The following is a 22,024-nucleotide window of genomic DNA, read 5'->3' as shown; positions in this document are numbered from 1 at the left end:
TTTATAACTCAAAAACCAAAGCATTTAGAGCAAATTTGACTGGAGGTGAAGTTGTTTATCAGGTGAAGATCTGTCTGCCCTAGAATTTTCAGATGAATCGGATAACTGGTTGTTAGGTTGCTGCCCCTGAATTGGTAATTTTAAGGAATTTTGCCGTTTTTTTGTTATTATTTTGAATATTATTATAGTTAGAGCAAAACTATAAACAGCAATAATGTACAGCAAAGTAAGACCTAAAAATAAGTCAACCGTGCAAAATTTTTACTTTCCACTGAAACTACTGGGCCAAGTTCATTATAGATAGAGATAATTGTAAGCAGCAAGAATGTTTAGTATAACAGTAAGATCTACAAACATATCACCATCACCAAAACACAATTTTGTCATGTGTCCTTTGTTTAATATTCACATAGACCAAGGTGAGCGACACAGGCTCTTTAGAGCCTCTAGTTATAGTTCGTTCTTATATTGTACTGTTACACCACTGTCCCAGGTTAGGGGAGGATTGGGACCCCGCTAACATGTTTCACTCCGTCACATTTTGTATGTATGTGCCTGTCCCAAGTCAGGAGCCTGTAATTATATACATATATTACAAGTAAAAACAATTAAAATAAACATTTAATGAAAAATATAAATAAAAATTAAACTGCATGGGGGGTCATTTGGGATACTCCCATTCAGGGGCACCCACAGGGTAGCCTGTCCACAAGTACCTGTGGTAATTCAGTGGTTGTCGTTTGTTTATGTGTTTATACCCATTATGTTTTCTGGTCTTTGCGTCCGTCCGTTCGTTGTACCGTACGTTAGTCCGTCCGTCCGTTCGTTCGTTCCGCTTCAAGTTAAAGTGTATTGTCCAGGTTAAAGTTTTTGGTCGAGGTATTTTTTTATGCAGTTGAAGTCCAATCAACTTGGAAACCTAGTAAACATGTTACCCATGATATGATCTTTCTAATTTTAATGCAATATTAGAGATTTTATCCCATTTTCACGGTCCACTGAATATAGAAAATGAAAGTGCGGATGGAACATCCGTGTACTTTGGGACACATTCTTGTTTGTACATAAATTAGGCCGTTAATTTTTTTCGTTTAAATTGTTTTACACTGTCATATTGGGAACTTTTATAGCAGACTATGCGGTATGGGCTTTGCTCATTGTTGAAGGTCGTACAGTAACCTAAGGTTGTTAATTTCCGTGTCTTTTGGTCCTAAAGATATTTCAATGGCAGAAACCTAACAAAATACTTGAATTACTTATATTTTCCTTTTAAAGTAAAAAAAGCAGATGACACTGAATGGAGAATCAAATCTCATGATTTGAGACCGATAAATTCATGTCAAACTATGTAAAACAATGAAAAGACAAACAACAGCCTATAGAAATCACCACATAAAACTAGACTGTATTTATTTGGCACTGGCTACGGTTACATGGAAATGTAACAATAATAAAAATATTATTGTTACATTGGAGACTAAATGCCGGAATGCATGGTTGGATGAGGACCTGATTAATTACGAATGTAACAATAACTATTGAGGCTACGGTTACATAGCGTTATTGTTACATGAAAAACAGCAATGTACGATGGGGACTTGTAATAAGTACTAAATAATAAAAGTTTAAGACATTTATTTTATATTTACAATACATACAATGTCTTTATTTTTTTTTTATTTACAATGACAGTTTATAAATATCCAGTAAGTGGTTTTTGGAGCATGTTTAAGTCCGACACATCATTTTGACGAATCCACTCCAAGCAGCCATCACACACCAGTAATAAGGGGGCAGGACCTTTTTCGGGATGCGGGATCGGGTGTTTTTTTAAGCTCGGGATATCGAGATTGATCTTTCGGGATGTCGGGATTTTTTTTTTTTTTTAATTCGGGACCTCGGGACTTCATGTTTTTAAGCCCGGGATTTCGGGATCAGGACCCCTCCTACCCTCCGCAGTGAACGTCTGTATCGCATACCGTGCAATTCAATTCTGCGATATTCCTTTTAGAAGATCAGGAAATCTTTAATGTTACAAATGGAAGTTTTTAACGACCTTGACTGGCTATACAGCCCTTGCACGGTCGGTCTTTAATGTTTGCCATGCTTTCGGTGAGAAATACTATTTTACTCTCGCAATGTTGATATTCTCATCCGATCTTTTGGTTGAAAGCATGTGGTGTAGTTTCATGTTGTCTTTCAATATGATTGCATTGCCGTCTATTACGGATGTTAGGTTTACCTCAGATTTCAGTATCCAACTTAGCAATTAACAAACTTTGCTTCAGTTGATGTATCAATTTTTTAGAGTTGCTTTTGTATAGAGCTATAGCTATAGAGCTGTATGAAATTTGTGTCTTGATATTGTTTCATTTTCGTTTCAAACGCATCCCAAGTTTTTCATCCAAAACTAAATTGGTAAAATAAATCTCTGCATCCATTGTTCAAAGTATATAATGACAGTAATAAGAGAAGGTGTGCAGTTAAATACTTCAAAAAGTGAACACTTTATCAGCCCCAGTTCTCAACAACAAACTATATTTTTCGCATTCATTTTGACACTGCTAATCTGAGGTATTTTTATTACCTTTAAGATTAATATGTAAAACTACTTAAACATCATTTGTATAATAATAATACTTATTAATTATCATTATTACAAGTATTAATTAGTACATATGAAAGAATTAAGCAACACAGCTAAAGAAGATTTAAATTTAATAAATTTAGCGTACATTGCTGTTTTTCATGTAACAATAACACAATGTAACCGTAGCCTCAATAATTATTGTTACATTCGTAATTAATCGGTTCCTTGCCCAACTTTGCATTCCGGCAATTAGTCTCCGATGTAACAATAATATTTTTATTATTGTTACATTTCCATGTAACCGTAGCCAGTGCCTATTTATTTACTGATCAACACAACTCCTACCAAAACACATGAGGAGCTCTGGTAGTTTAGAGTTTAGACTAACAAATTCATGACGAAAACCGTATGTGGCACAGTGCATGACGTCACCTCTTATTGCAGATCAGGTAGAACACAATTGTTTACCCTTGAACTATAGTTATTTCCATGTTTTTTTTTATGTTTTTAAATTATACATAACCAACATTAAAATCGACTCATTATTCCCTTGATAAATTAAGCTACTGCAGTTTCATGCAACTCAGAGGCGACATTAGCCTTCTAAGATTCACCTCGCATGAACTCACTATGCAAGTGGATCGAAACTAGGTTCTAAACAACAAGACCATGTGATCAACAAATTGCAAATACTTATTTAATGATTATAATTTTGAAATAGATAATTACAATGTATAATATAAAAATATAAAATAAGAAATAATTAACAATAGTCATTAGAATGAATGCATCGCCCTGTTCGTATCCTCCTACACAATTTCTTGTCGTTGTTTTCACTGACCTGAAAAGTAAAAATCATCATATTTTAATGTTCCCCAACTGTTACTATTAGATTCTATATTATGCACCGAATCTAACTCATGCCTATTTTTAGTCTACAAAAAGCATCGTTTATGTTGTTTGTTAATTTGTGCCGTCAATATATACTAGATAGCTATAAAAACCGTTTTCTTCGGAAAATGCTTGTGCGGTTAGGAATACTGTTGGCTGATAGAGACGACCGTTTCTCTTTGTCAGGTTCTATGGATTCCGGCTGATAGAGACGACCGCTTCTCTTTGTCAGGTTCTATGGATTCCCAGTTTGTAATTTCCGTTTTGAGATCGGTATTTTTGTTTATACTTTTTTCATTGAAATTCTCCTATATTTGACTTATACTTGTATCTTTTTTTTTTACTTAATTCATTTATTTTCATATGCTATATTTTTTATTGTGTAGATTTTAAACACGTGTTTAAAAGATTTCTTGAAAAAAAAATCAAAAAAATCATAAGATTTTAAAATATGGATTTGGCTTCACATCAATACACATAAATATATATAACTATACTAAACTCTTTAACATGTTCCTGCGACACACCCTCCATTTTCGAAATGAGTTCCTGCAGCACACGGCATGTGATATTTCTGTCCAGCAATACACCAGTAGTATTTGGTGCACTCTTTAGGATCAGCAAAGTAACCGGTATTTCCTCCACAGACAAACTCCTCTGTGAATTGGAAAATATATATCAAATTACAGTTGTATTATACTGGTTGCTGATGCTTTCCTGATTTAAACCTTTTTTTTATATAAATTCTTTCTTTTACTTTGAACATACTATAGTTGTTTGGTCCTCCCATATATGATATTTGTCATGTTATTTGTCATATAATCACATCAATACATCCGTTCTAGAATTTCGGGTATTAAACATCTGTAACTGTTAAAAACAAATGAGTTGTTATTTAACCCTACAAAAGTGACAAAAAAATCATTTTCTATTTCAAATTTGAATGTTCGAAAATCAATAAAAGTCTAAAGCATGTAGAAAACATATCTATAAATATGTATTACCTATCACAGCTGACTCATTTGTACTTTCTTCAGCATCAGCAGCGCCATCATCGGGATTATTTACATTACAGAGTTCCACATTTACAGCATGGTCACAGTTTCCAATGGCTTCATTCCAAGCTAAACCATTACTGCAGGACATCTCGTTTGGTGTTGTTCCAACACACTGATAAAATTTGTGACAATCAGTTGGATGTGAAAGATGTTGTCCGTGAAATTGACAGGATACTCCTTCATCTTAAATGAAACATAATTATTTAAAAGAGGGGCGAAAGATACCAAAGGGACATACTCATAAATCGAAAATAAACTGACAACGCCGTGGCTAGAATAGAAAAGACAGACAAACAATAGTACACTAAACACAATATAGAAAACAAAAGACTGTACGCAACACAAACCCCACCAAAAACGAGGGGTGATGTCAGGTGCACCGGAGTGGTAAGCAGATCCTGTAAGCAACACAAGTTCATTACTTACCCGTGAATAATGATGTCTCATCAAACTTCATGGTAGTTTTCTATTGGTATTTTTAATTGGTTTTTTTCGATCAAAATAAGGAATGTATGTTCCCGACATCGTTGTGTCCAGGATATTCGAGATTTTGTTGCATTGTTTTTATGTTTTAGATTTTTCAAATGTTTTGGCCTCGAGCATCACTGCACACATTAATTATCAAAATGTGCATCTGGCGTAGTTAACTTATGTTATTTGAACATATCTGAGTCAAATGATTTCCACAATGGTCAACAAATCGAAGGGGTGACTTCTGCTTCACAACTTTGAACTCTTGGTTAAACATTCTTCCTTCAGCTTTAAATGTAGTGAATCAACATTTCGGTACTGTACACCAAGTTTTTATACAGAGGTACGTATTTCGTGTTAAGTGTGGATTGGATTCTTCATTGATATATAATCAACTAATGTTTAATACAATTTAAATATAGTACCATTTGGTTCTGTTGTCAGACATGTGCTACCTGCTGTAGGAAATGCGCATGTCTTCATGTCATTGTTCCATTCTGTACCATCGCTACAACTCGTCACAGTTACTTCCCCATTTAAGCAGTTCAAATATTTAGTGCACTGCTGTAAATGAGCAGTGAAAGTGTGTCCTTGTCCAAGTTCAGAACAAATAGTTTCTGAAAAATAGACAAACGATTGAAATTAGTGTGAACGTAATCAATGAAACATTAGTCACAATATTTTTTTTTAATCAAATGCTATCAATCTCTTTCGATATAATGTTTCAGATCATGCCTTGAAAAATGTATGTTAACAGTGATTTTACAAATCTCATAAAAACAAAATATTATTAATTCCATGTAGTTTTTACCTGGACATTTTTCCATGTCACAGTCTTTGCTAACAGTCTCAGTTTTTCCTCCTTCACACACTTTCCCGCCATACTGAGGTTCTGGATTGGTACATGTTCGATCATGTGACTTTGTCTGTATTCCCAGGCCACATGTTACAGAACACGAACTCCATTCTGTGAAAGTTCCATAGTCGGACCATCCACCGTCAACTAAAGAAAAACAAAAGAGTTGGAATGTGCAATTGTAATATATGATTGACATTTCACATAATCATTATATTGTTTTTAATTGACAGAGTTTCGTTCACAGAGTTGCTGTTCATCTTATTTAAAACATTTTTGAAGGGAGGGTGTGGTGCTGTTTTGCTAAAACGAATTTTGAAAATTATTTAGATATAAACTAACTTGGGCATTCTCTCAGTTTACACTGTCGGGTTTCTGTAGCAGATACCTCTCCATCACAATCTTCACCGCCATATACTGGTGATGGGTTGGTGCATGTTCTTGTTTTTACTCCTGATTCTGTTCCAAAGTCGCAAGTAGTAGAACATTCACCGCTCCATGTGATAGGAGAGTATTCACTCCAGCCGCCATCAACTTAAAATAGAAAATAAAAATGCAAAAATACTCCACTAGTAGCAAAGTTTAAGGTAGTGTATATATATTTTAAAATTCATATTTTTGGTTAACTCTAAAAAAAAAACTAGCTTACCTGGACATTCTCTCAGTTTACACTGTCGACTTTCTGTAGCAGATAACTCTCCGACACAACCTTTACCACCATATGCTGGTGATGGGTTGGTGCATGTTCTTGTTTTTACTCCTGATTCTGTTCCAAAGTCGCAAGTAGTTGAACATTCACCGTTCCATACGACAGGAGAGTATTCGCTCAAGCCGCCATCAACTTCAACATAAAAAAAAACCAAATAATTAAATATTCTAAAGCAGCAGATTTTATGCTGCTTAATTGAGTATGTACTTTCATCAAACAATGAACAGCTTCTGAATAAAATATCACATATAATGATACATGTTAAAATGTTTGAGATTTACTATAATGTGTTTATTTTTAAAGGGGCACTAGCTACGATATATAAACTAGTATATATATATATATTTTTTGTTTAGTCATTGAGGAAAGTGAAAAGTGTAATAATAGTTCGCTTTAAGAAGCCAGTCTGGTTCAATTTTGTCAAAATAAGCTAAGAAACATCGATGATGAATTATTACTTGCAAGTGAATAATTCTACCTCATTGAATCCGCATCCATGTGACTTTCAATTTAATCCTTTAGCTAGAGATGAATTACGCATGAACTATGTGTGTTTGGTAATTACAGCGGATTCCATTGAGTGTGTAGCCATGGGTAATATCTTTGGTTAGCTTGCTTGTTAGCTGAACCGTAAGTCATTATTAGGTCAGGTATACTACCCTTCTCGAAGTAGCATAGTCCAAAAGACAGATAGGTTGGTTTTCTGTCGGACTAGTCTATTCTTAAAGTAGGGTAGTTTACCTAACCTAACAATGACTTCTATAAAAAAAAACCAATGACTTCACGGTTCAGCTAACAAGCAAGCTAACCAAAGATATTACCTTTGACTACATATTCAATGGAATCCGCTGTAAAAGGAAAGGAATGTCAACATTGAAAGTGAAACCACGGTAAATCATTTGGTTGACTGATTCGATCCACACACACACACACTCATTCTTATACAGGTAAAAACTATGATTAACATATATCTTAAACCTAAACTATCAGATTAAGCTGACCTAGAGAAATTCGATGAGTTTGCTATCTATTTATATATATATATCATAGTCTATGCTTATATCGCCCATCGACAGTCTTCGGAGGTCAACTTAGTAGTTAATTAGATGGCACCTAAACGAAAATCCACACGAAGCGATGATACATAGAATCGAGCCAATACCTTAAAAAATTGTGTATTTTAAACTTTATGATAATTTGGATGTTCCTTTAAAAATTGTATTCCCCATTTCTAATGTAACCCCGAATTATGAAGAAAAGTGACATGACCTGAAATCAACATTGCTTGACACATCACTTTGTTTCTATATATTTTGTAAATTATATAACAAGAAGTATTGTAGCTGCAGTACAAATTGTATTATTGTCGATCTCGTTCAATTTTTCCGAAGTTTCCGTTTTAATTGTAAGTGTCGAAAGAAAATCTCACTTGGACATTCTTTAGTTTTGCACTGTCGATTCTCTGTAGCCGAAGATTCTCCCACACATGGTTTACCACCAAAAGATGGCTCCGGGTTGGTGCATGTTCTGGTTTTTACTCCTGATTCTATTCCAAAGTCACAAGTCGTAGAACATTTACCACTCCATGTGACTACTGTGTAATCAGTCCAACCTCCGTCAACTAAAAGTAAGATACCTTGTCATACAGAATATTCTCAAGGGGTTTTGCAAAAATGTGTGTAGTGTTCTCTGTAATAGCTTAGACAATTCTCAAGGAAGACAATATTGGTTTGGATTTACAATGTTATTCCATTCTCAATTCTATTTTTTTATATTATTTTCATTAAAGAAAGTATATATAGATTTTGATAAGTTTGCTTCATGGGTGAAATCGAAGATTTTTAGATTTCAGGAAAAGAGGTTGAAAACATTACTACGAAAATTATAAATAATACCGGATAATTCTAAAACGTGAAAAATACCGTAATTTTCTAAATGAAAGGAAAAGGAATAATCCTGTCATGCTTTTACTGGTAAAAATTGAAATAAATAATTTCTTGTTAATTTAAGTGTTGCTTAGCGAATTTAGATAAAAGACTCATCTTGAATTCTTACTTGGACATTCTTTAAGTTGACACTGCCGTTTCTGCGTAGACGAGGAAACTCCATAACATGGGTTGCCACCATAAGCTGGTGTTGGATTAGTACAGGTTCTTGTTTTAATTCCTGTTTCTACTCCAACGCCACAAGTTGTTGAACAATCATTGTTCCAAGACACTGTAGAATAACCGCTCCATTGTCCATCAACTGTTATAAATAGTGTGTGGATTATAAATAAACACGAAAGTAGACAGAAAACAAACCCAAGGAAGCTATCTTCACTTTTTAAGAACAAAGATTTTAAGCTAGTTCGATTTAAGAAAAACTCTTCCATGAATAATTGTGAATTCTTAAGTTTTTTCAACGAAGTTTAGTTGCATTAGAACAGAAAACATTCATTATATTTTGTTAGGAGGAAATTAAGTTAACAGAGAAAAAAAAATTAATGGCAACCAAAACGAAGGAAGACTTACTAGGACATTCCTTTATCTTACAACTACGTGATGCTTTTTCAGTTGCTGCACCAGAACATGTTTTTCCTCCATATGCTGGGGTAGGATTAGAACAGGATCTCGTTCTATATCCTGTTTCAACACCTACACCACATGCTGCTGAACAATCGTTGTTCCATGTGTATTTAGAGAATGATGTCCATCCACCATCAACTAAAATAGACATTTTTCTTTTTTCAAATAAGTTACTTATTATAAAAAATAAGATGTGGTATTATGGCAAATGCGATAACTCTCCACAAAAGACCAAACGAATTTTATTTGATGTTAAAAAATACTAATCTTCAAGTTTTGTATGTTTTGCTTTTTTCAGTCTAAGGCTTAAAACAAATGTTTGGTAAATAAACTCCATTGCGGCTACAGACATTTTATTTCTTGTCTAGAAATATTTACTTCATAAACAAGGTTTAATTATAAAAAAACAGACTGTATGCTTTACCAACTAGATTTTAGTAATTTTATGATCCCAGTTTTATGATAAGCTTCTACAACTAGTACACATGATTAAAAGTACACTATGAGCTTCGTAAGCTAGGTTTAAAAAAGATTCATAAATAGATCCAATACTTACACAAAAATAAAAGGGACTTTATTCCCTCCAGAATTTGTTTAAATGTAAACGTTATAGCTTACTTGGGCATTCTTTGACTTTACATGATCGATGCTGTGTTTGTGTACTAGAACCAGAGCAACTACTGCCGCCGTATTGCGGAGCTGGATTTGTACAAGTTCTGGTTTTGTATCCTGTTTCTATTCCTTGTCCACATGTTGTTGAACAATCATTACGCCATGTGATTTTCGTTGACCAGCCACTCCATCCTCCATTTACTGCAATTGAATTGGTAATTTAAATACACTTCTGTGGCCCCTCACGGGGGGGGGGGGGGGGGGGTCCAAGTAATCACATAATCACAAATGTTTTTCCAATATAATCACATAATCAATATAAAACATATTTTAAACAAAAGTATCAAATAATAAAAAAAAAACGTCCTAGATTATCAAATAATCAAATAGTCATGAAATATTTGGTCTGGTAATCAAATAATCATTAAAAAAAAAACGACCAAGTAATCACATAATAAATTTTAAAAAAACTACATGGTATATGTGCTACTCAATAATGGTATGCCGTACACTTCTCAATAATTGTTAAACATTACTTAATAATGGTTTACATGCACTACTTAATAATGGAATGCACTACTCAATAATGGTATTTGCATAAATTTGCAAAAATAATATTATTTACACAGTGTGCTTGTCACCTATTACGATATATATGGGGTCAGTAAAGAACATATGAGGTGAGAGTTCGACATTTAGACTAGAAGCCTATAAAAGTGATCAAGTTTTCAATATAAAGAACCTTTTTTCATTGGTCTATGCAAATACAAATGCCAACAATAACAGCTTCGAATGTGTTTTCTGGATTGGTTTCAATCGTTCATTTTCAATTACTTTATCTGTTGTTTTTATTTTTTTCTATATATGTATATGGTGATAATACTAGTATGTTATGTATATGGCTTGAACTTCAATAAGGAAAGATTTTCCATACTACATAGTACTTACCTGAACACTTGCATGAATACGATTTTTGTCTGGTTGAAGTTCTGAAGGGAAAAAAAAGAAGTTTTTTTATTGATTCCTATTTGCCTAATTAATAGAATCATTTTCATAATAGCGTGGACATGACCATTTTTTTGGCGCGATCAGATTATCAATTGACTGGGTCAGATTAGGTGAACGTTTGCCCAGTTGTCATATCGTACGTGTTATTTCTTCTCGGGCACCTGCATGTACCTTACTCTTTCATTCTATTTAAATACCCGATGGAAGGCCTCATACAGACTGAGTGAGCGTAAAATCATTGGTATCGATAGGCGATTACAAACAAGTTAAATATAAATGATTCCGTATTATTACCAACCTAAGTACTGCGGTTGCCCACGCTGTCATGAAAATGATTCTATTTGTTAAGTTTGCATGATAGAAGGCAAGGACCTTACCTTGTATGTGTCATATTCCTGACTTGGTGCAGGGATTTTCTTATGTAGAAAATGGTGGATTGAACCTGGTTTTATAGCTAGCTAAACCTCTCACTTGTATGACAGTCGCATCAAATTCAATTATATTGACAACGATGCGTGATCAAAACAAACAGACATAATAGGTAAAAATATTAAAAAAAAATACAGCAGTCAACATTTTGTTTTGATCTTAATAAGGAACCTACCTTGTTTTGGTACATCTACTCCATCCGAACATACCACAGCTTGAGTAATATTTTGACAAGTATTCTTCTGTTGTGTAACAGGTCTGACATCCTCTGGAAAATCACCAATATTACAATTATGTATTGCATATAGGCAAAATGTTCTGCATTACTACATTGTTACAGTTATATTACTGCATTACTACATTGTAATAGTTATTTAATTACATTACTACTTTGTCATAGTTATATTAATACATTACTACATTGTCATAGTTTTATAACTCTATATAACTTAATACATTGTCATAGTTCTTTTACCGTATTACTACATTTTCATAGTTATATTAGCTAGAAATTAAAGATACCCATGATTAGCATATGATAATCATACAAAAGCCGGTAATTGTCAAAGTGTAGTGTTATTTTCGACATAGCTAACTTTTTATCACGCCTTACTCGTGATAAAAACAAAGTTGCGAAGTTATAATAAAAGTCAAATGTAGTGCTCTTATTTATAACGACACAATTCAAACTACAACGGAAATTTAATATATTGCCCATCAAAATGAATATTATTTATGCTTAATTATTGCGTTGTGGCAATCAATATAGATACGGAATAGTGAATCGTTCATCAATGTTATAACTTGTATTAGATATGATTTGACTATAATAACAATAAGCATTGTAAACGAAAATCGCCAGAACTTGAACTTTCTTTGAAAAATAACTACTTCGCTACCAAGATTGGCGGTAAACAAGAATATATTATTTCCAGGTTCTTTACTCCATATTGTCATAGATGAAACAGTTGTAATGTTGGGCACAATCCTATTTTTCTAGTCCGAGATTACTCTGACGTCCAACGGCTGTTTTGCCAGACAAGCTGGGGCCGTGGGCTTTCTCGGACTAATTTTTCAAGACAAAAAGATTGGTATGTTCAAAACAGAAAAGCATAAAACACCAATACATATGTACACACACATGTCACTTGCTGTAGATTCTGACACCGTTAAAGTATATGGCCTCCAATACACTAGTAATATGTTGTGACTTACCCATGAACATATTGTATAAGTACCACCAACAGACACAAACTAAGTAAAACTTTCATAGTTGTCTTCTGTAGGACCGCACACTTTGTAGAATATATTTAAATTACTTTATTTATACTAAATCTTCAACTAAGGGCTACTGTTGATTGGACAAACTTTCATATAGTAAATGTTTACATATCTTGTCACAAGTTTTAAATACACAGTATAGTAACTATGGCCTGTTATGCCGAAGACGGTGCTGCTTAAATCGGGGACTTTTGATTCGAGAATTTTTTTACTTATAGAGATTACTGAAAACACTACAGGAAAAGACAGCATCTGATCGTGGATTCTTTAATCGTTAAATCGAGGGAAAGAAATAAAGGGATAATTGAAAAATATTCACATTTCAATCTTTAAAAATCATTGGTCAAATGTGCAATAGCGCGAAGCAGTTTTTTTAATGCCAACAGACCAACGGAAAATATGTGCTTGTGCTGAGAAATGTATTTTAGATGTCAGGATAAAGTTTTTCTACATTGATAACATTTACAAATGTTCAAATTTTCTTAACATGACAAAATTCAACAGAATATGATGGAACCGCTATATTTTTTTTTATAACTGCAATGATGCGCTTTAGTAAACCCTTGCCCTTTTCAACTGTGACAAACATCCAATTTCTGAAGTTACATATATGCAATATGAGGTTCTTACACCATTGTATTTCCAATAGTATGACTAATTAATAAATGTGTACAGATACAAAACGTAGCCTTTAATAGCAAATTTGATAGATTTTGGCAAGTTGTGAGGATTTATAAATATACGAAGAATAAAATTTACAATATGCGAAGGAGACATTCTTAACAAAAACCAAACATTCTATAATTGAAAGTAAAGCTGTATATTGTCTTTTTTCTTTCTCTTTGTGTGTATATTGTATTCATATTTTCTTTAGTAGCTATATATATACAATTACGCTGAATAACATTTTTATATGACTGATGTAAACAAAACAGTTATCCGTCTTGTAAGAGTACTTTTATGATATCCAAATTTCAGTTTTCTTGTTCAATCCCGAGTTAAACAAACTAATGGGACATTAGCCATCTCTTCTGTAGAAGTAAGATAAATATAAATTGACATTTTACACCTTATTCAAAACGTTTGTGTTTCAATCATTTTGAAATTAAAACTGAGAAAATCTCTTCTTAAAATATTTATTTAAAATCCTAAACTAACAAATGTTGGACCGTTCGAGTACATGATGTGACGTTCCTCTGATTTCATCTTGTTTGCATACAAGTGCAATTCTATTTAACATTTCACTAAATTTACTAATTGGTGTTTCTCTGAACCATTGTGCTACTAGTCCTATTAGCAAAATTATATCAAATATAAGCACATAAATCCTTAACAAGATCTAGGTCAAGGATGGAAGTATATTTAAAATTTATATTTGAGGGATGAATAAATAACACGTAACTGAAATTACCATTAACACTATATTCTCCAAAAAATTAAACATTGAAATACTAATGTGACTTAAGACCATGTAATCCTTACTTAATTGGAATATACATATAAATCAATGAGGGACAAGACTAGTTTTTGAGTCTCAAAAGTTTCTCCATTGAGCAAACAAAGGGTGGATAATGGAACATTAGTAAAAAAGAAAAATCAGCACAGGAAACTTGACTTCGGTTGTTTTCTGCTCTTTGGTCGGATTGTCTCCTTGACACATTTCCCATTTTCATTCTCAATTTTATATTACTTTATTAGATAAAAGGCCATCAAAAACAGTTGTTCTTCAGGAAGTTCTTTTTTCCCTCCAAACAGAAAAAATCTATTAGAATCTAGAATCATACCGCTGTTAACAATCATTCATTTAGCACTTTTATTCCATAGATCAATATGACATAAACGTTATTACAATTCGTGCATTAGCGCTTAATCCCAGTCCCCTTTCTTGGCACAGGGGTGTAGTAGTACAACATAAGGACCTGCCTTAAACAAGATAGTTTGACTTATTAGATCGATATTACCCCCCCCCCCCCCACCCCCCCTCCTTAAAAAAATATCACTACAAAAATGAAGAAAAAGAAGTGCAGATTATCGATCTAGGAGTATCCGCAGCTAATGGATGCTACTTCAAAGCAAAATTTGTACTAATAATTAAATCTTGTTTTCCCTGACCAAAACTGAAAGACAATGAAGTCAATGAAGAGGTAAACTTTACTTATCCAATTATAGAGGTTGGAAAACGAATGTCCTCTCGTCTTTTTTCTTTATATATTCTAAAAACTAATAATTGATAGATACTTCTAGACGATAAAAATGTCCTCTTTTAAATTGAAATTTTAAAAAGACTAAGCGCAGACAATATTTTAGAAATTTGGCAATTGGGCGATAATTCGTATAGATTCCTGCTTTTGAATTGATAAAGCAAAAATTGGCAATTGTTCTTTTGCGTGAAATCAGTCATAATTATGGAAGTGTTTTCAAATATGGAAGGAAAATATTTTCTGAATCCTGGAAATTGTACCAAGTCCAAATGCTCATATGAATCGTTATAAAATGAACTACTTATGTGTTACATATTTGTTTTTCGTTCATTTTTAATATAAATAAGGCCGTTAGTTTTCTCGTTTGAATTGTTTTACATTGTCTTATCGGGCCTTTTATAACTGACTATATGCGGTATGAGCTTTGCTCATTGTTGAAGGCCGTATGGTGACCTATAGTTGTTAATGTCTGTGTCATTTTGGTTTCTTGTGGACAGTTGTCTCATTGGCAATCATACCACATCTTCTTTTATATATATATACCGCTTGTGCTGATCGCATGTACATATTGTTTTAGCTTCTTTTGGTGTAGAGGGTAGGGATGATAAATTGGTTACGGTTATATGCTTAATTCAGTATAGTTCTACATAAGTTAGGACCTTAAAGTAATTTTAATTACTGATAAAACAGTCTATCGCCTGTGTCTGTATAGGGACCGACATCATAAAACCGACGCATACAACCTCCTTGATAAAACTTACTTAGGGAATTAATAAATCTAAAAAAAAAAAAGCAAGAGACTTTAACTCAACACTTTACATCGATTTAATACATTGAACATACATTGAAAATACAAAATATAAAATAAACAACAGATCTTGAAATAAGATAATTTAAAGTAAAAGAAAAAGAAAAATTAACAGTTAGTGATTAGATAACAATAAAACACTTTCATATTTCTCACCAGTCGCAAACTCTTCATACAAATTGCACTGATTGTTTTGCCAACACATTTTACCCGCATGGTAACTGTACATGGAATAATGTCCCATAGAGGTACTCTTTGCTGATAGTATATGGCTCTATGTTAAGCTCTATCGAGATGTATCATTCTTATACACTACACAAGGCACATATTGCATGTTATTGTCAGAATCTTTTAAATGACGTATGACTTTGTTGAGATAAATCACTTCGTCCAGGTTCTGATTGTGCTGGTCTACCTCTTTCATAGTCTCTTTAGTCACAACTCTAAGATCCCTGAATTTTTTCTCCAAATCTAAATAATCACCCACCAACGACGATGTTTCATCACGGAGCTGTCTAGCTTCCTCCATCATTTCGACCAATCTCTTATGAAGGAACGACATGTTGTCGCGTATTACAGGAATAGCAGAATGACTGTGTCTATGATGTTCATCAGCGAATGTTACTTTCTTTGGACTTGGGCTCCTGCTTCCCATCGTTTATTGTATTCTTTTCTACATCCACCATCAACTAGTAATTGTTCTGTTGTTGCGGGAAAATGAGAAAACAGCAACTATATACAGCGTCACAATTCCAAAAAGCACAAAGACGTCACTAATAGTTGTGCTTTTGCCATGGCGCCGGTCAAGACTTCACTAAACTTGTCAAGTAAAGGCATAATATATAGCTGGATTTGCACTCTTGCATTATGGAAATCTTAGAAGCAAATAGTTCCTTTACGTCTTGGAGTAAGCTTCTTCGATGCAGTATATGTCTTGGTGTTTATCGACGACCCCATACACTACAATGTGGACACAGTTTTTGCACAAGGTAAGCGTGAATATAGCACAATATATTACAAGACTTTTCAAACTGATAAATGCTCATTATAACAAATATGTGAAACGAAATTATAGGATTTGTAATCCCACAAGCACTTACAGTCACCAATAAACTTGCTTGTCAAGTTCGGATTGTCTCTATATATGTAAAAAAGAAATATTTTATTCCCTTCAATATGTTCAAAAACAAATTGTCTTTCTCAATTTTAGCTGCCTAAAAAATCTTGCCAGACTGACAACAGAACAACTTCCTCAATGTCCATTCCCAAGATTGAAGTTTTCTTGTCCGACATGTCGAAAAAGGACACTAGTTTCATCAGTTTTGAACAGGCGATTGCACGTCAATTATTCTATTCAAGATTTTGTTGACAACTGGCGTGAACAAGATAAAAAGGTAAGACACATTTACAGCAAATAAAGTAAAAGGCGTCAATATAAAAACAAATCTATTGGAAATCAGAAATGGTCAGCAATAAATGAATATATATGTTTAAAAAAAAAAAAAAAATGTTTTTTTTCTCTATAATTTAATATTCAAATTATTAAATCATTTATCAGATTTTTATGAAATGTCATCTGCATTTAGATCTCGATACATTACCTCTGAATATCAAAGAATGATGTAGGTAACATGTATACTCCCGAAGACACAATAACTTATAACTTTGTGAAATAGATATATACTAGCATATATAAAACACTTAATGTATAGAATGCACTTTTAAGATATCGTCAAAATGCAATGTCTACAGGGGGGAACTATTTAACGTTTTGAGTGGGTCATAAATAAGGTATATTCATTAATTATTTATGTATCTCCATAAGAGCGCGTGTCCCCCCTCCCCATCCGACTTTTAAAAATCCTCTTCTCAGGGGCAGATCCACCTTTTTAAAAGGGAGATTCCGACCCAGAATAAATATAAAAAAGAAGATTTGGTATGATTGCCAATGGGACAACTCACTACAAGAGACCAAATTGCACATAATTTAACAACTATAGATCACCGTACGGCCTTCAACAATGGACAAAGCCCATACCGGCTAGTAAGCTATATAAGGCTCCGAAATGACCGTCCCGAAATGACAAATGTAAAACAATTCAAACGAAATGACTAACGGCCTAATTTATGGACAAAAAAATGAACGAATTAAAAATGTGTTCTAACCATGTGTCCCAATTCAAATGCATTGATTGTAAAAGAGGTTCTAACTCCCCGGAACCTCCTTCCTTCCTGGGGCCAATTTCACAAAACATCGTAAGTCTAAGATCACACTTACGTCAAGTCTTAAATCAAAAACCAATTTCACAAATGAACTTACGTCAAAACTTACAACCAACTGCTTCTGCTTCTTGGTAAATATTTTTTTCATAGATTAGAGTAAATTAGATTTGAGAAAAGTTTGTTGATCCTAAAATAATAATAGTTTTTTTTATGAAATCGTGTATGAATTTCTGACCAAATATGAATTTATAGAAATAGCTACAACTTGATAAATCAATATTTACCAAATTATTGAGTCAGGAAAGAATTTTAATGAAAATTATTAAAAGTTTTATTTTGTTTAGTTTCAGGATGAAGCTTACGTAGCTATTCGGTCTATTGCTACACAAAGCGATGACTCAATGTCGGAACAAGTAAGCGATAGGTCAGTTTCGGAAGTAGATCTGGATGTTTCTGTCGAGGAAGATAGTCGGCTGCCTTGTCGGATCGACGCCATTTCATTTCCTAAGTTCGATGGAAGTGAAGAATCTCTCAATGGAAGAATTAATGGTGATGATTTTTCAGAGCAATCAGACTCTTTTTCGGACACTTCTTCAAACAGTGATCTGATGGACAACTTGGATCGTTTGGTTGTCTGGAATCGACAGCAGCGCAGACCGATGTTTGTTGGATTTGTAGAAATTTTCCGAAATTGGATCTATGAAATCCAAGAAACTTTGTTGGGAATATTTGAATGCCGGAGTCGGTCTGTAATGGCATTAATTTGGTGCGGATATACATTTTCCATAATGATAATAGCGAACGGATTTTTTCCATATATGGTTTTATATAGCTTCCTGTTCTTTATTATACTGTATGCAGAAAGCGCACAACAGCGAAGAAACAGGATGAGATAAATGTAGTTGAAACGAGTATGAAACAGCAAAACTTACGGCCAATATTTATTAAACATGTTCACAGAAAAAGAAAAGATGCTTTATTTTGTGTAACATTCAGTGTCACCAGTGTATCACAGTGTGTGTTTGTACCAAGTCAGTCTATCTTGGTCATGTGATATTTGCTTTTTAGTTTTTGTTTATGTCAGAGAAATGAGAAAATATGATATGAGTGCCAATGAGACAAGTCTCCATCTAAGTCACAATTTGTTGAAAGTAAATCATAACAGGTCAAAGCAAGCCTTCAACGCGGAGCCTTGATTCACACCTATAGAGGTCCCCAAGATCACTAGTGTTAAACCATTCAAACAGGAAAGCCAATGGTCTAGTATATACGAAAAACGATAAATACTTATGAACCACATCAACAAACGAATACCACTGAACAACATGTTCCCGACTTAAGACAGGTGCAAACAAATGCAGCGGGTTTAAACGTTTTAATGTGTCTATTTTTGTATGGAGGAGCCGGATGCTTCTAGTTGCATGGTTAAGGATTTTTTTACAGTCCGATATATTTGGTTCTTCCTGTATTGTGGTATTATGAATTCGTTTTGAGAAAAAAACACGAAATATTATTAATGATCAATATATTTTACTTGATAGGCTTGCAAACAATATGTATTAACCCCGCCGCATTTCTGCGCCTGTCCCAAGTCAGGAACCTCTGGCCTTTGTATGTCTTGTTTTATTTCTAATTTTAGTTTCTTGTGTAAAATTTGGAGTTTAGTATGGCGTTCATTATCACTGAACTAGTATATATATATTTGTTTAGGGGCCAGCTGAAGGACGCCTCCGGGTGCGGGAATTTCTCGCTGCATTGAAGACCTGTTGGTGACCTTCTGCTGTTGTCTTCTCTATTGTCGGGTTGTTGTCTCTTTGACACATTCCCCATTTCCATTCTCAATTTTATTACCAGTTTAACACTGAATTTCGTTATTCTTATCGTTTACAAATGCTTTCGCATGAGCTCAGATGGTTTAAGGTCAAAGGTCAAAGGTGATTGTTACCAGTTAATTGGTTCTGCAAGTGCTTTCTTATTTCGCAGGCTAAGTGCTCTTAGATTACATGTTATAAACTACAAAAATGTATTCTGATATGACTAACTAAGCTCATTATAGGTTATCTCAAACTTTAAGCTGACGACGCCCTCTTTAGCAGAAAACATCTCGCATGATAATCGTACAAATAAAAATTCAACACATCCGTTTCATTTTGAAAAAAAAAAATTTGATCAGGTTGTTATTTTTGTAACCATAGACCTGTGGTTGACAGCATTAACCCTTAGACCTACTTTCAAGCTAAAGCTTCCAATCATAGCTTATGTAGCTTTACAACTTCTGCGTAATGATACCACGTTACAAGATACCATGCCCATGGCTTATTTGATGCAACCGTTGAACATATGCGCCTTTTTGAGACTGAAATGTCGTCAAAGATGCTCGAAGCTAATTATTTGTAATATAGAGCAATCAACACAAAAAAGACGTCAAAACTAGCATTGTCACACCTGCACTGGTTATCTGGATAATTACCTGAAAACATTGCGTTAGTTGAATTTTCTGAAATATCTATTTCAAAGTACGTTGTAAAATACCTAAAGGCTACTATAGAAACACTCACAACTTTGCTGAAACCAAAATATTGAACTATAAAATTTCAAAAGCAGAGGACCAACATATTAGAAAACCCAAATCCTACAAGGTTTTATTTTGCTTCGATAGTCAGCATTCGGCCATGATAACTAACTTTATTTCGTAAACATATATATGAAACATATACCATTTGGAGATTTTCAACTAGAATAAAACGAAACTAGTATTTCTTTTTCGCTGAAATTTTTACTTTGTTTATCTCATCTATCCCACTGTACTTCAAATAAATGATACCACTGATATAAGGTTTCCTTTATGTATTTGACTTGCATCTAAAAAAATACACTAAGGGTCTGTTGTGAACTCAATATTACGGCAAATAGATGCATACAATTGTCTGATAATGTAATTTTTAATTTAATGTTAAGCTATTCATCAATACCTGCCCAGTGGCGGATCCAGAGGGGGGTTCCGGGGGTCCGCACCCCCCTTTATTTTGGCCGATCAATGCATTTGAATCGGGACATATGTTTTGCACCCCCCCCCTGCACCCCCCTTTGCCCTGGGCTAGCACCCCCCCTTTCGAAAATTCCTGCATCCGCCACTGCTGCCTATTTAGTATATATCTCCCTTGCAGGTGATACGATATTTTAGTGCTGGCGTTATCTATAACGATTTTTTTGAAAGGGGCTGATGCTAACAAAGGCATTTCCATTCTCAATTTTACTATTGAATCAATAGTTCGTATACATGGTAAATTCAAAAGTATTCCTTTGAACGTTTTATCGACGGCATCAAGCATTTTTTGACTGTTATGAAATTTGTATGTCACATATGATTACAGACATGTTCCTTTTATTGTAACCACCATTCCGTCTCATTTGTGATATCAGCTAATTCGATTTATCCCTGGATTTTCCTCATCTGAGTGCATGCACAATATAAAGGATGTAACAAGGGGGAGTTGGTACGGCTTACCTTTCTAGACCGTGCACCTCGATTTTAGTTGGGTTTCGTATTGCTTAATCTTTAAGTTCATGTGTAATATGTTTTTGTTTGGCGCATGATTTGTTATTGCCCTCTTTCATATTGTGTCTTTCTCACCTTTTTTTTACACGACTTGATGCTCCCGCTTGTGAGTCCTTTGATTTTGACATAAAGTATTCTTTTCATTACAGCTTTTACATTAATGCTAGCAAGACAAATCTTTGTTTGGCTTGCTTGCTTTGTTTGTATCAGTGTTTGCTCAAGCATGGTAATTAAGATAGGCGGGGCTTCAGCTTGTATACATCATACTTAGATTTTATTGGACGTTATGTCTGAGGTTAAGGACACTTAATTTTAAAACATCACATGACAAATATTCTCACATGTTTTCTCACCTGTAAAAATACAATAATTTGCCAATGAAAGAAAAATATAAACTTTTTTCTTGTATGAGGCTGAGAAACTGGCCTTCAACATTAATTGACCTAATATTGTTTTTATAACATATCAATCTATTAGTTCAGTCAGTAATTTCCATGTCTGTCCTTCGATTATGCAACTCAAGAAAATATTTACAAAAAATGGGAAACAATTGTATCGAAAAGAGACAATCGAGTGCACCTTTTTTATGTTATGGTGTGTTTGAGATGAATATTTTGTCTTGAAAATGTACAAAACAAGAGTATTTGATACATCATCTCGCTTCAGACTATCATTTTACATAGCAAAGCTACATGTTGACTTTATAACATTAAAAAAAATCACAGTACTAAAAGATGAAATATAGGGGTCAAGTGAAATAC

General features: G+C 33.8%; 2 protein-coding genes across 2 annotated transcripts; one reads left to right on the top strand and one right to left on the bottom strand.

Moving 5' to 3' along the window:
* Positions 1-3,262: 3,262 nt before the first annotated feature.
* On the bottom strand, positions 3,263-12,513 carry LOC139528128 (coadhesin-like). Its single transcript, XM_071323965.1, has 14 exons — positions 12,407-12,513; positions 11,367-11,459; positions 10,703-10,743; positions 9,761-9,955; positions 9,089-9,280; positions 8,631-8,822; positions 8,005-8,196; positions 6,516-6,707; positions 6,209-6,400; positions 5,822-6,013; positions 5,436-5,627; positions 4,486-4,722; positions 3,984-4,138; positions 3,263-3,431 (listed from the first exon to the last, which is right to left on the bottom strand). Exons 1-13 carry the CDS (start codon positions 12,460-12,462, stop codon positions 3,987-3,989), a joined length of 2,118 nt encoding a protein of 705 aa, XP_071180066.1. The 5' UTR covers positions 12,463-12,513; the 3' UTR covers positions 3,263-3,431; positions 3,984-3,986.
* Positions 12,514-16,229: 3,716 nt separating this feature from the next.
* On the top strand, positions 16,230-18,674 carry LOC139528121 (E3 ubiquitin-protein ligase RNF135-like). Its single transcript, XM_071323953.1, has 3 exons — positions 16,230-16,470; positions 16,692-16,875; positions 18,049-18,674. The coding sequence occupies exons 1-3, from the start codon at positions 16,349-16,351 to the stop codon at positions 18,598-18,600; spliced, it is 858 nt and encodes a 285-aa protein (XP_071180054.1). The 5' UTR covers positions 16,230-16,348; the 3' UTR covers positions 18,601-18,674.
* The last annotated feature ends 3,350 nt before the right edge of the window (positions 18,675-22,024 follow it).

The sequence above is a fragment of the Mytilus edulis genome, chromosome 1 (assembly GCF_963676685.1).
Source record: "Mytilus edulis chromosome 1, xbMytEdul2.2, whole genome shotgun sequence".
NCBI classification, from domain to species: Eukaryota; Metazoa; Mollusca; class Bivalvia; order Mytilida; family Mytilidae; genus Mytilus; species Mytilus edulis.
Note: the sequence above shows the minus strand (reverse complement) of the source record. Positions and strands in the feature narration are given on the sequence as shown.

Coding starts and splice junctions, on each gene's coding strand:
- LOC139528128 (XM_071323965.1), bottom strand. CDS start 12,462: ATGAAAGTTTTACTTAGTTTGTGTCTGTTGGTGGTACTTATACAATAT. Junction 10,744..11,366: donor AGTAGATGTACCAAAACAAG/GTAGGTTCCTTA, acceptor TTTTCCCTTCAG/AACTTCAACCAGACAAAAAT. Junction 6,014..6,208: donor TAAACTGAGAGAATGCCCAA/GTTAGTTTATAT, acceptor GTTTTTCTTTAG/TTGACGGTGGATGGTCCGAC.
- LOC139528121 (XM_071323953.1), top strand. CDS start 16,349: ATGGAAATCTTAGAAGCAAATAGTTCCTTTACGTCTTGGAGTAAGCTT. Junction 16,471..16,691: donor GGACACAGTTTTTGCACAAG/GTAAGCGTGAAT, acceptor TCTCAATTTTAG/CTGCCTAAAAAATCTTGCCA. Junction 16,876..18,048: donor GGCGTGAACAAGATAAAAAG/GTAAGACACATT, acceptor TATTTTGTTTAG/TTTCAGGATGAAGCTTACGT.